Below are 13406 nucleotides of genomic sequence, written 5' to 3' on the forward strand. Positions count from 1 at the left end.
ACACTGAAAAATATTTATTGCACTGGAAGTTCCTGACGTTTGAAATCCAGCTGCAGAGACCACTCTCTGCAGGTAGTGGTGGGAGGAAGGCATGTGGAAAATAGGAAATACTACCCACAGAACAAACTTGCCTGTTCCATAGTGAATGATGGAAAATTCAAGTTCTTTGAGTCAAGAATGATGCTCTCAAAAGAAAACGATCTTTTTGGTTTCAGTTAATTTATTACTTTGTACAATAGTTTCCTGGCCTAGGAGAGGAGTTTAATTTGGGCTAGGTTAATGCAAATGTATTACAACAGCTTTGTGTTTTCCCCAAGCCTGAGGAGATGGTGTACAGGTAGCCCAGTGGAGCTGAGTTACCATTTTCATCCTAAAAACTCTGTCCTTATATTATGCGGCAGCATCGTGTGTTTTCTCTGTGAAAAATCTCTTTTCCACAGAAAAAGGAGTAAATATGATTTCAATGGGCAGAAAGTGCATTTTTAATTTTTTAATTTAATTTTGACACCCCCCACCCCCCCCCATTTTGTAACCACAGGACAAAGCTCCTGATGATGGCAGAAAACTGTGTACCAACAAATATTAAAATTGAAGAATATATCATAACACAAAGTTTTGCTTCTCCATGGACTTTAAGGAAGCAGAATCTGATTTGACAGTAACTCCAGCTCTGTCATTCAAAAGTGCTTAGCCTTGACAATTTTGGTTGAGATTTTTATGGTGTGTGCTGGTCAGGCAAGCGGTGCTGCCTGGTCTTGGCTGAACTGAGAGTGATTTGAAGTTACTGTGAACAGAGCTCGTGCTTCACTGAGGATTCTCTTAACAAAAGGCTGTTAACATTGATCCAAATAAAGTAATAATATGACTGAACATGTTAGGGAGGTGGATCAATACAATAGTTTAAGATACACTGTTAGCACTTGTTTCCCAAGAGACCATAGCACAAAGTAAGTGCTAGGGTTGCTACACTGCTGAAAACATAATAATTTAATGTAAACTTGAAAGCAATTCAGAATGAAATGGAGAGAATATTGTTTTTGATTAAACCCTTCAATGCTCTTGTCCCCCTTTGTTAGCCAAACCCATGTACTCAATATACTCTGTTGTCTTTACCTCCAGCCTGAAGTTAAAATAGCCATTATTCCTGTTATTTTTGTCTGGGTGCAACAGTATCACAAGTGCTTACAAGAACACACAATCCTGCTTAGATTAACCCTCATGTCTGTGACCTGATGCAGAACCTTCTGAAGTCAAAGGAAGTTTTTTGCCCTGATTTTAATGGCCTTCAGAAAAAGTCACACGAATATGCACTGAAGAATGGAGGGCAGAAGAATGACCTATAGAGAAAGAGGTTTTTTGTTTGTTTTCCTTAATTTCTTGGTTCCTTCCATATAACAAATGTCACCTCAGCTTCACTTCTGCTTAGTTTTCACATCATAGGATAATTCAGGCTGGTAAGGGACCTTAAATTTCTATCCCAACCTCCTTCTCAAAGTAGTTTGACAGATTGCTCAAGGTTCTATGCAGTCAGATTTTGAAAATGTCCAAGACAGGAAGGAGACTGCACAACTCTCCTGAGTGATCTGTCCCACTCCCAGCCTATCCCCATGGGGAAAATCAGTCCTCATGCTCAGACTGAGCTTCTCTTGTTTCAGTGTGTGCCTCTTGTCTGCCACCTTCCCTCTGCACACCTCGGTGAAGATGTCAGCTCCCCTGTGTTGCTGGCATGCTTTGCTGGCTCTGCCATCCCACCTGCAGGCTCACCAGGTCCACATCTGTCAGCAGCTCCATGCAGCCCAAGTGCTCTGGCCCCTGAGACTCTGGGCAGCCTCTGCTGAATCTGTGTCAGATGATTGATGTCTTTCCTTTGGGGCACCCAAAACTGCACAGAGCATTGTAGATGGGCTGTAATGAGTGCTGATTAGCGGTGGATGCGTACATCCCTTGACAGACTCTTCATGCTTTCTAGGATCCTGCTGACCTCCCTGCTGTTAGGCACACCACTAGCTAATGTCCTGCTTCCTGTCTGCCTACAAGCTCTGTCCCTGTTCAGCAGAGCTGCTCCCCAGCCTGGATTTCTTTCCTTCTTGATAGAAAGGAGGAAGATAATTCTTTCCTCCTTGGTGTGGGACTTTGCATTTGTCCTTGCTAAGTTTTCTGACAAACTTCCTGCTGGTCCAGCCCTCCAGCCTGCTGGGATGCCAGACCAGCCCTCAAGCATAGTGACTGGTCCTTCCCACATTTTGGTGTCCTCTGCAAAGCTTATAACCAAGCACTTTGTAACCTCTTCCAGACTGTTGATAGACATGATCAGAGAAAAGACAACATTCTGAGGTGAGGTATCCCACTTATTACCATCCTTCAGGCAGTGTATCACCCATTAGCCATTTAAATGGTAACAAGGTGGATTTGGCTGAAGACAAGGACAATAATTGCACTGTAATGATTCCACATGCTATAACATTTTAAAACATCATAAAGAAGGAGTAAGTGATAGCATCTTACACTTTGGCACAAAGTTTGCTGTGCTGTTAACACTCATTGGTTCTGTAGTGAGTCAATGAAGACATTAATGATCAATAAATCACTTCTTTGAGATCTTTCAGCAGCAGCAAGGAAGACAGGAAAATGGCTGCATTAAGCAAAATGACTCCCTTCAAGTCCCTGGTCAGTGAATGATGCTAATAAGCCTGCACGTAAAGATTTGTACAAAAATCATCAAGCTTCATAAAGCCCAGCTTTATGAGTCATATCTAATCGCTGCTGAAAGAGAATCAGCTGAAGTGAAGCAGCTCATGACCCAACATTTTAGACTACCTAAGTCTCAATTTTTTTTGGTGCAGTGTATTGTTCCTGCATCACCTAAACACTCAGAAAAAATGATGTAAAGAAACAAATAGTTCAGTTGTCTGGAGGATGGATCTGTTCCACTGAAGGCCATATAACAGCTTCCAAAAATCAAAAGAATTCAGTTACCTTAAGTGTAGCTCCAGCTGTGAGTAGAGGAAGTGAACAAATGCCCTTCTTGCCACAATTTCTGCATGGCAGTCGTTGACCGCAAGCCCTTGGTCATTTATGTACTCCCCATTTATACATTTGGTACCCGATGACAGCACAATAACCTGAGCTTGCCTGATGTCCAAACCTGTAGGAAGAAAAACAAAAGGGCTGTGAAATTGCTGGGGGTGAGTATGATGCCATGATTGTTAAAGTCCTCACAGCACATGCTTCGATGTGGCAGCCAGATAGTCCTAATGGGATGCTTGTCAAGGTGATGATATGGCCTTTGGAATATGTAGGAATTTCACATCTCTGCGTTATTAGAATAATAAGGTCTATATTTCAGTCTTGCTGCTAATTCCAAGATAAAAGCTCGCCATGAAGTTTACTTGTTAAATCAATAACTACATCATAGCAGATCATATGCTGTAGGGAGGTAATAAAGATCTCCTGCAGTGCTGATAAATGGCCAGGTTTTTATGAGCTGTTGAAGACATTTTCTGGTGGGAGCACATACTCCCTGTAATGTTAGGTTTCATTGCTGTTGCATTCTAAGCCCTAAAAAAATGAAAGTAATGCTTCTGGGGCTGCTCTTTAAAAATGATGAAGAAAATAGCCTAACAGATTTGACTTTCAGTCCAGTTTCCTTTTAGCTTCTCCAAGAGCAGCTACATCAGTGCTCTTTTCAGTGTGGCCTCTGGGATGGAGCATTTCTCCCTGAGACCAGCTTTGTTCACCTGTTGCCTCTCTACATAATGGTGATGGCAAGTGAAAGATGTCCCTTACTTGGTCCAGATAGACACTTTCTAGGAATAAATCCTAATTTATTTGGAGACAGTTGCAAAATGCTTAGAGACTTCAAGAGGACCTCGGTTTCACTCCAAAACATAGCTCATTCAGCCCTGTGGACAATTTCAAAGTAGAATTTAGAATTAACTGAGCCCAAAATAAATGATCTCTTGAGAAACACCTCTATGGACTCATCTCTCTGAATACTAAAGAACAAGGGAGCAACTCTTAGGAAAAAGAAGTTTTTTGCCTGATAGGTGCTTCCTCTAGAAGGGACAAAGTAGCCTCTGAGTGTAGGGCTGTGTTTGACACAATGGCTGTGTGTGGGCAAACACCTGCACAGTACAGCACAGCAGCTCAGAGTGCTGGTGTTGGTGTGGCTGTGCCTGATGATGCCCTTGATGTCCTGCCTAACATCTGGCTGCAGTCTGGGAAGCCCAGGAGGTTCTGCAAACTCCCCATGCATCTCACACAGAAATCCATAAAGAGGCTCAGTGAAAACACACACCTATGTTTAGGTAACTGAATCAAGACCTCAAGGTGTGACAAGTCAAATGAAGACAGGTCTGAGACTGCAAATACCCACAGGAGGAATGGAAACAATCTTCTTGTGGGCTGTGGTGATGGTGAATCTGTGGTATTACTTTAGCTTTAGAAAAGCTTTAGGGATAGTTTTATAGAGTCAGCAAAATATTTTTTTCCTCTTACGAGGTCTATTGAATAGCAGAAAAACTGAAAATCTGCAGAGGTTTTATTGGCTTGGCATGTTTGGGGCCACGTTCCCTTATAAAATCTATTGATGTTAAATGACAAAAGAGTTGAATGGAGAAGGAAATAATATTTTAAACAGAAGGATTGATGCTGCCAATGATTTCCCAGTTAGTAGATACCATCAACAGCCCTTCATAATCCCCACACAGCACTGGGACTAGTAGTGGATGATATGCTGTAGCACTGTTGCCATGCTTAATGAATATAATTGCAAATGATATCAAAATTATTTCATGCCTATATCAGTACAAAAGCTACAGTAATCGAAAAGGTTTAGTAGTAATGTGGCATCACAGCATTGTGGCATTTGTAGAGAGGGGTAAGTATTGTGAAAAATTCAGTTAATCCCATCTGAGCCCCTGGCTGTGAGAGTTTCATACAGAAGTTGTTACAGGTACTAGTGACAAAGTACACGTCACTGTATGCCTGTGCTGGGAGCTTAATCTCTATTTGTTACTGTAAATGTGGCCCTAAAAATGTTTTTAGAGTATTTAGTGGAGGAAAAAAAGAAAAATAAAGAGGTGGAAATCTTGAAAACCCAAGAAGTGAAGATGGGAACACAAAGGAGAAATGGAGAGGAGAAAAAGCCTTTGTGTTCATTCCAGTTTTATTACTAGGTAAAAAGTTGCGGTGGAAAAATTACTCATTCCCTACAAAGAAATGTGCCTATAGTCTGTGCATTAAAATTGCTTTGTTTTAGGGTCACTGCTTTCATGAGAAAAATAACAGGTATCTCAGATTGTGACATGTCCATCTAGTTAACAGGTTCTTTCATATGGACTAACATCAAACATTTCATGGGCCACTGCCTGCCACTGAGGTGTTTGAGTCCCACTCAGCATCCCAAAAAGCAGTGTATATTTTCCTCAACGGTATGTAATATTTTCCCTGGTTGGAAGGTCCATGAAAAGAATCAGCTATTTTTTTGTTCTATTTTATTTATTTACCACTGTAGATAGAGCCTTATTTACCTCAGCACAGCAGGAGTACACCAGGAGGCAATTCCCTCCTACAGAAACCTGTGAGCCTCTCTGTCTGCCCCTGAGGACCTCTGTCAATACACCTTCTCAGGGCAGAGAGACCAAGTGCTTCCTTCTCCTAACATAGCAAGCCTCTGGTGTGCCTCTTCCTCTCCCCCTTCACCTCAAAGCACCAGGCTCTGAAAATACAGAGCAAACCACCTGGGTAAACTCTCCTGCTCTCTGGGATCTACACCTTCCTCATCCGTCCAGTCAGCCCAGTACACAGGCTGTCTTTTATTCTTTCAATCATTTTATTCACAAATAAACTCTTTTTCTCCTCTCAGATGAGGGTAAGCTGATGCATGCACTCAGGATTTTCTGTAAGGTCTGGATTTATTCACAAATGAAATAGAAAGGCACCCAACACCTATCAGATGCAACAATAATATGAATCTGATGTTTGCTATCACAATGTCCATCTGCACAGCAATAGCCAGTGTGCTTGGGGTGTTCATGTCTGGGTGAATTAACTCCATATGTTGGCTTCCAGTGACATGGGGCTCCAGCAGGTACCACGTGTGGACACAGCCTGGGGTGTCTGCCAGTCCTGGCAAGGTGCATGTGTTTGCAGAACATCACTTAGATGCTGCCTGGGGCTGGGAGGCAATGGCTCCCAAGCATTTGCAGAACCAGTCTGAGTGTTAAACATTAAAGATCTCCATGTATTTTCCATTTGCAGTGTCAGAAAATAATCCATGCTCCTCTATGCCCAGAAATACCCAGGAGTTATGTCTCGCTGCTGTGGCACTTGGAAACCCAGGTGTACATGACTTATGCATTAGCTCTGAAATATTTACACCTCACTGGGGAGCCAAATGGAGAAAGTGATCTGTGACCAACGTAGCACTGTTCAGTGCTGCCTGTGAGGGCACCCAGCATGATGAGAAATACTCCCAACAACCTGACAGTTGTCCGCTGTGTTCAGGAGCATACATGCTAACAGATTGTCCGCTTGCATGCCTTGTTTGGTACACACACAGAGCTGGAGGTTTATCCCCTGTGGAATGTTTGATATTATTGCCAGTGAACATGGAAGGGATTTTTCTCTGAGAACAAGACATGATGCTTAGCTGATGAAGGCAGATTTTAGCATTGACTAATCACACTGGCATTTTAGGCAGCATTTTCAGCTCTGGAGCCCAGATATCTGCTTCAGTGATTCAGAATTAATAGGCACTTCTGTACATTTGTCTATTTTGCATTAAAACCAGTAATTACTAACTCTTATTATTAATGTTTATTTCCTATTTTATTTTGCTTGCAGAATACTTCAAGTTTCTCAAGCAATTTCTATTTATGAAAGTCGAGCTCCCTCATAAGCATTGATTAATTTAACCTCAGACATGTAGCAGATCCAGACTGTGCAGATCCTCAAGCTGTGCCTAGGAAAGCTGTGGCTTTGTGAGTGGCAGAATCCTACACGAACAGTAACTGGCACCACCAGCCTTATGGCACCTACCCTGCTCAGGGCTGTTCAGAGGGTTTGACCCAGGACTAAGATTGCTCCTCACAAGATCATGTTCTTACTGAGGGGAGTCAATCTCAGGTGAAAGATCCAGGGATGTAACTGCGTCCAGGTTATTTGACAAACAAGGAGAAATGGGCTACATTGTTATGACCTGAACTCCCGACCCACTGATTGTCAGAGTTCATGAGGCATTTCCTAATCTTACTGCCTTCTGCAAAGTAATGTTTGAAGAGACATCAGGTTAAAAGTAACTAGTGAACAATTTATAACAGGCACCTGCATTAGGTTTCTATTATTTGCCTAAAGACTTCTAATAGTTTTCAATTTGAAAAGGAAATGGAGCAGGGGAAAGGAAATTGGGAAGCTGTGTCAGCATAGTGGCTGGGTCCTGGCTAACACCCTGTTGTTGGGGACAGCTGAGAGAGCAGGGAGAGAATTCACTACATTTTATCTTGACAAATTCTGTCAATTAATTAGTTGCATTATAAAAAAAAAAGTACAAACAAATGGCACGTGGCCTTTGACCTCATATCCAGTCTAATGATCCAGTGAGGTACCAATCCTTTCTGGTGCTCTGCTGGAAGCCTGAGCCCACCCTGGGTCTAGAGGCAGGAACTCCTCTCATAGCCAGGCAGGGGGAACCTCAAACCCCCGATGTTCATTTTTTGTCTGTCAGTGATTGTGCAGACTTTCACGTCACAGCTGAGCTGTTGAAAAGAAACTGGGTTTTACTATGAGCCATTTCCAGTTTGCTGACACCAGCAGGGAGATTCATTTCAGCTGTTCTGTACAACTAGAGTTTAGATGTCCATAGCTGAGCTAATTGCTGTAGACTCTCCTTATAGTCAAAGGAGAGCAATTTTCCTAGGAGGTGATTCATCTGGCCTAGCTTAGATATTTGCTTTTTGATAGTCTACATCACATCTCAGTATTGCCAGCTTCTCTTCATGAACACTGAAGACCTATAGTCAGCCAGAAGAATAAACCTTTCTACACTGTGGAGAGACACTCTTAGTAAGATTTCTCTTCCAAGCAGCAAAATACAGATCAAAACTCCCAAATCATAAGAGGGCAAGCAGAACAAATCTAGGGCCTTTACATTTTTTCCCCTTATGTTTAAACTTCATGAGATTTTTTTTTTCCAGTTTTTTTCTCCCCACAATAATTAAGGATAATCGTATCAATGTTAGTATACTCAAGGATGCTCATTTTCCCTTGAGCTGAGCTATTACACACAGAAAGAAAACAGGGCTATCTTCCCTATGTGACCTCCCAAAACACCAGGCCTGCAGCCACAGAGCTTGTAACAGAAATGGTTCAGGAAGATGTTGACAGAATCACAGAATCACAGAATTTCTAGGTTGGAGGAGACCTTTAAGATCATTGAGTCCAACCCATGTTCTAACACCTCAACTAGATCATCCAACTGCCACATCCAGTCTTTTTTTAAACACATCCAGGGATGGTGACTCCACCACCTCCCTGGGCAGATGATTCCAGTATTTGACCACTCTTTCTGTGAAAAACTTCCTCCTTAATTCTAGCCTGTATCTCCCTTGGTGCAGCTTGAGACTGTGTCCTCTGGTTCTGTCTGTTGTTGCCCGGAGAAAGAGACTGACCCCCAGCTCACCACAGCCACCCTTCAAGAAGAGAGTGTAAGAAAGCAAAAATCTGAAGGTTTCTCAGCAGACAAGCTGGATGTGAAGAACTGGCTGACATCTTGTGGACTACAGTTGTCAGCTGGGCTTTTAAATCAATTGTGGCCATAAACACAAAATGCCTATACCAATCTGCTTGGAGACACAGCTCTACCAATAAAAAAGTGAGTTTTGGCTAGTCTAGTCAATGCTTCCACTGATTTTAAAAGAGTTACTCTTCTAGTGGGCCATGGTCATTAGGACCTTCCATAAGAATGAGTTTGTAGCCTTGCATATTTTTTGTGTTGGAAAAAGAAAATCAAAATCATGAGGAAATTGCAGGAGGTGCAGACTGGTACCTGCAGTCAGCAAATCACACGGGCTGTGCATCAGAGAGCTGAGAAATTCAGTGAGCCCAACTCACACAGAACAGGATGGAGTTTACAACTGCTAATGCCAGGATACAACTGGGATCACACTTTGGTTTCTCAGCAGTGGCACGACACGTAGAGAAGCACCAGTGAGTATGCAAGTGACTATTGCACTGCATGTTTTAGACTCTGCTAGTGGTAGTGAAATCCATCTTCTTTTTCAGCTTGACACCATGAAGACAGCTCACTGCTCGAAATATATTCATTTTAAATTAGAAAAAAAAATCAGAAAAATCAGGTTTGATTAATTAAGAAAACCCACACCTCTTTTATTGGGTGGGAGACAACTTACACTAAATGCAATGCAGTAAAAAGGAAAGCCAGAAATAATGATAGTGTAACATCAGCCCTCCTGAATAATTCATGGGATACAATTTCATGTTATTTTAAATGGTGCTGCTTCTCTCTCTGATAAGCAATAATTTTATGCTCTTTCTTTACCTTTTTTAACAAATCAGTCAAAAGGATTGTCTATTGTTATCTGGAAAAAGTGTATTTGGAATAATTTTCAAGGCAGCTTAATTGAGCTCTGATCACAGAGGAGGGTTGTTTTTTTTTTTTTAATACCCTCTACTCACAGCTGAATAAGTTCAGATTTCCATTTCAGGTTTGTTTAGGGAAGGAAAATTTCTAGATGTTACATAGCACTGACAAGTTCTGCATTATTTTCTCTTATCTTCTTCCCTGGCAGCCCTATCACATTCATAGAATGGCTTTAATTCTGTAATAGGAGATAGTCAAGACATGAAAGAGCAGTGATGCTGGAAAAGCTGTCTGCAGGGATGTGCTGTGGGCACAATCCTGCACCCCACTGACCCAAGGCAGATCCTTCAACCTGTGCAGATTCCTGTGGGCACTGTGCTTCCAGGCTGCTGCCTGCCACCCCAGGAGTAGGTAATGTCCCACAGAAAATACTGCCAAAGAGGCAAAGAGCTCTTCTTCCCATCTTCTCCCTCAAAAAAACCTCAAAAAACCAAAAAACCCAAAAAACAGGAAAAGGACATATTTCTCTGAAAATGTAAACCATTGCACCTGTATGTTAGTGCTTCCATGAAGGGTAGGTCTATGGTTTGAAGTGTGGGATGTGTTTACCTGGGGACCATCAGTCCATTTTCCCCACAACTAGGTGATGCATCTACACCCCCCTCTATCGTGAGGCTTCAAGAGGAGTGAAATCAAGATGTATGTGCAAGGAGGGAGCTGAGGATTGAGGGGCTGGTGTGTGGCACATGGTACCTTGCTCTTCAGTTTTGATGTAGGATATGCACTCCTGACACAGAGAGCTCTGCTGTTCCCCGGCTCTGCCTGGGGAACAAAACCACACTCATGACTAAAAAAAAATTTAAAAAAAGTGTAACCATAAGAGAAGAACTATGTACAGCAGGGATGATTAACTGTATGCATGTATCAATGCACAATATGCATTTATCTGCCAGCCATAAAGACTGCTGCAGCTCATTTTTTCTCCCCATTTTCTATTGTACCTGTGGTAGCGACTGTGGTAATTCCAGTGACAAACAGGAGGCTGTGACTTCAGTGAGCACTCTGGCTGTAACCCCTAGCTCACACTGGATGTCCCAGGGAACACCCCTGAGGTGGATGGGAGCAGCTGATGTGAAGTAGCTGACTAAAATATGGGAAGAAAGAAGCATGTTGAGGGCTTAGGAAATGGAATAGCAGAAGTCTGAACAAAAGGCAGATACACAGCTAGCAAATAACAGGAACAAACAAGTGGCTAGCAGTGAGGTTACAGATATTTAGGGTTTAAAGGGAAATATTTGAAACACTGGAGTTGCACAGGGATTTCCTTTCCTTACATCAAAATGTGGGTTATGTGTAACTGAATATATTGTGTTTCTGTGGAAAGAAAGGGTGTAGAGGGGGCCTCTGAGAGCCTCATATTTTCTTCCCTTATTAATGTGTTAAGTAGTCCTCCCTCTGACTGTGCTGCCTAAGGAAAGCTATTCTTTGCAGAGCTCTTCATCTTCATCAGTGAAAGAGCAGGGACAGAGTCACAGTCCTCTCTACCCTGATCTCTGTCCCCTCTGTGCTGGAAACAAGAGCCAGGTTCTTGTCTGACAGTGGTTCAAGTCTGACACTGCCTTTCACAGTCAGGCATAGCAAATTTTGCCCAAACCCACGGGGGTGGGGAGGGGTGGGGGAGTGCGCTTGTAAATAAGTTCCGAATTCAGTTCCTCTGAAACAAAAATCCCTTTCTGACACAAGTCCATTTTGTACTGTTTGATCACACCATGGGATGCCTGAGAAAGGATTCTTGTGCTAATCCATTTTGCAACTTTTTTTTTTTTTTTTTTTTTTTTTTTTTTTTTTTTTTTGTGCAGGCCTTTCCTTTAAACTCATTCAAAAGGTGGATTTCCAGTGTGGAAAAGAATGGTGAGGAGGTTGCCCAAGTGGAAGGGAATCAGAAAACAAAAGCAAGGCTGCTGGGGGCTGCCGAGAAGAGTGACCCAGCAGGAGAGAGTATAAAAATTGAATATGCAAACTATGAACATTGGTGTGTGTGTTTCTGAGTATCTGAAAGGTGCAAACCCCAAGGAGAGAATGGACACTAAATTTAGAGCAGCAGAACTGAGGTCCTGAGATGACATCAAAGAAAATAAAAGTCAGGCTGAATAACTGGTGAAAATTATTAACAATGAGATCCATTAGGCTAGAATGGTCTCCCAAGGTGCTGTTGAAAGCCCCATTGTTAATTGATTAATTTAAATCTAGACTGGAAAGAGCACTTGGGAACAATCTTATGCTTGCAGGGAAATGGACTGGATGACTTAGTGGTCTCTCCCAGTTCTAATTTCTATGGTCCATTTCTTCCCTCCCCTCAGTGGACCAAAAGGATGAAATCCCATCAGCTTTGCTTCTGAAGAGTGTGGAAGGAGACAGTGCTAATCCATTTGTGAGCACCACTGCCCTTTACCTTCCCTTCCTTTCCTCAGTGTGGGCTTTGGAAATCCTGAGAGGGAAGAGGGTCAGCCAGCCCAGGCATGTTTTGCCCCTTATCATATCCTTGAGGATTAAAAAAAAAAAAAAATCTAAATTCGTAGTGGCAGTACCAAAATTTTTTGAGGATTTTTTCCTTTCATGTGAATTTGAATACTCTCCTCAAGAAGAGAGTTTGCACATAATTCTTAATTTTAAAACAGGCTGAATTGCAGTTTCCGGCCATGTCCTGACTGCAGATATTTGTGTTTCTCTAATAAATGTTGTGCTATTGATATCTGAGCATTAAGTAAATTGACAGTTTTAGATGTAGTAAGATTCTAAATTACAGTGAGAAAGAATGAAATCCTGAATATGAATTTTGGCAGTTAAGTGCAGGAGGAACTTAATTTTATGTGGGATGTTTTTAAATTGTTTTTTTTTTAATATTCTTCGGTGTACTTGCATCTAAAAACTTCTTCCTATGTGTTTTACTAGGTTGGTAAAGTGAAAGCAATGGTTTCCAAGCCTTTATTCACCAAAGAAATTTCTTTTTTCAGGGTGAGATGCACTCCTGGTATTGACATTGGGACAACTTCCAGTTTGCCTTATCACAGAGCAGAATGAAAGTCTGACCTTGCCAACTCCTTGCTTGACACACTTAGGAAACAGAAGTGCCTATTTTTAATTTCCATGTTTTATGCTAATTATTACACCCATCCTTGTGCCCAATGCAATTATATGTGACACAGAGCCAGGGCCTTGTCTGCATCCAGGTTTTGAGAGGTGTTTCAATCAGAAAATACTTTGAACAGCAGGAATGGAAAACTAAATCCAGAGTCAGTAAATGTTCAGGGAGGTAAAAAGGCTCAGTGTCTGAGATGGGAACCAGAGTAACCTGTGGGCACAGCGGGGAGCTGAAGTTGTCCAGAGGTCAGCAGTGCAATGTGCTGGAGACAGCTACAGCTGCTTCAGCTGGTGAGAAATGAGGAACTCAGCTCCCTTCCCATTTGGGTAATTCCCCTGTAGAAGTGCCTAAAACTGCTAATATGAGAGGGGTGTTTTGTCCTGTTCCTTCTGAACCTGTGCTACCAAACAGCTAAGAGGATGGAATTAGGTTAGACAATAACAGCAATGAGAGGCTGTGTGTGTGCACGTTGGAGTGCTCATCTCCAAAAGTGAAGCTCTGGTTCTGTACTTACTCCCAGCTGGTGCCTGCATTTCTCCCTGTTTTTTTGTGTGTGTGGTTTTTTTGGTTTTTTTTGTTTTTTTTTTTTTTTTAATGTAAAATATATAACCTGGCCTGGAGAGTTGTCCCTGAAGCTGTTTTTTACCTGCTCTGTGCAAGGCT

The 13406-nt window shown here is 42.1% G+C and overlaps 1 protein-coding gene across 3 annotated transcripts in view; it reads right to left on the reverse strand.

Moving 5' to 3' along the window:
- ADARB2 (adenosine deaminase RNA specific B2 (inactive)) overlaps positions 1–13406 on the reverse strand; it is a 305595-nt gene that overhangs the window by 41018 nt on the left and 251171 nt on the right. For all 3 annotated transcript variants that reach the window (XM_038130039.1, XM_038130040.1, XM_038130041.1), the window contains exon 5: positions 2977–3145. In XM_038130039.1, the coding sequence (XP_037985967.1) occupies positions 2977–3145 (169 nt within the window). The remainder of the gene's footprint in view (positions 1–2976; positions 3146–13406) is intronic.

The sequence above is a fragment of the Motacilla alba genome, chromosome 2 (assembly GCF_015832195.1).
Source record: "Motacilla alba alba isolate MOTALB_02 chromosome 2, Motacilla_alba_V1.0_pri, whole genome shotgun sequence".
Classification (NCBI taxonomy): Eukaryota; Metazoa; Chordata; class Aves; order Passeriformes; family Motacillidae; genus Motacilla; species Motacilla alba.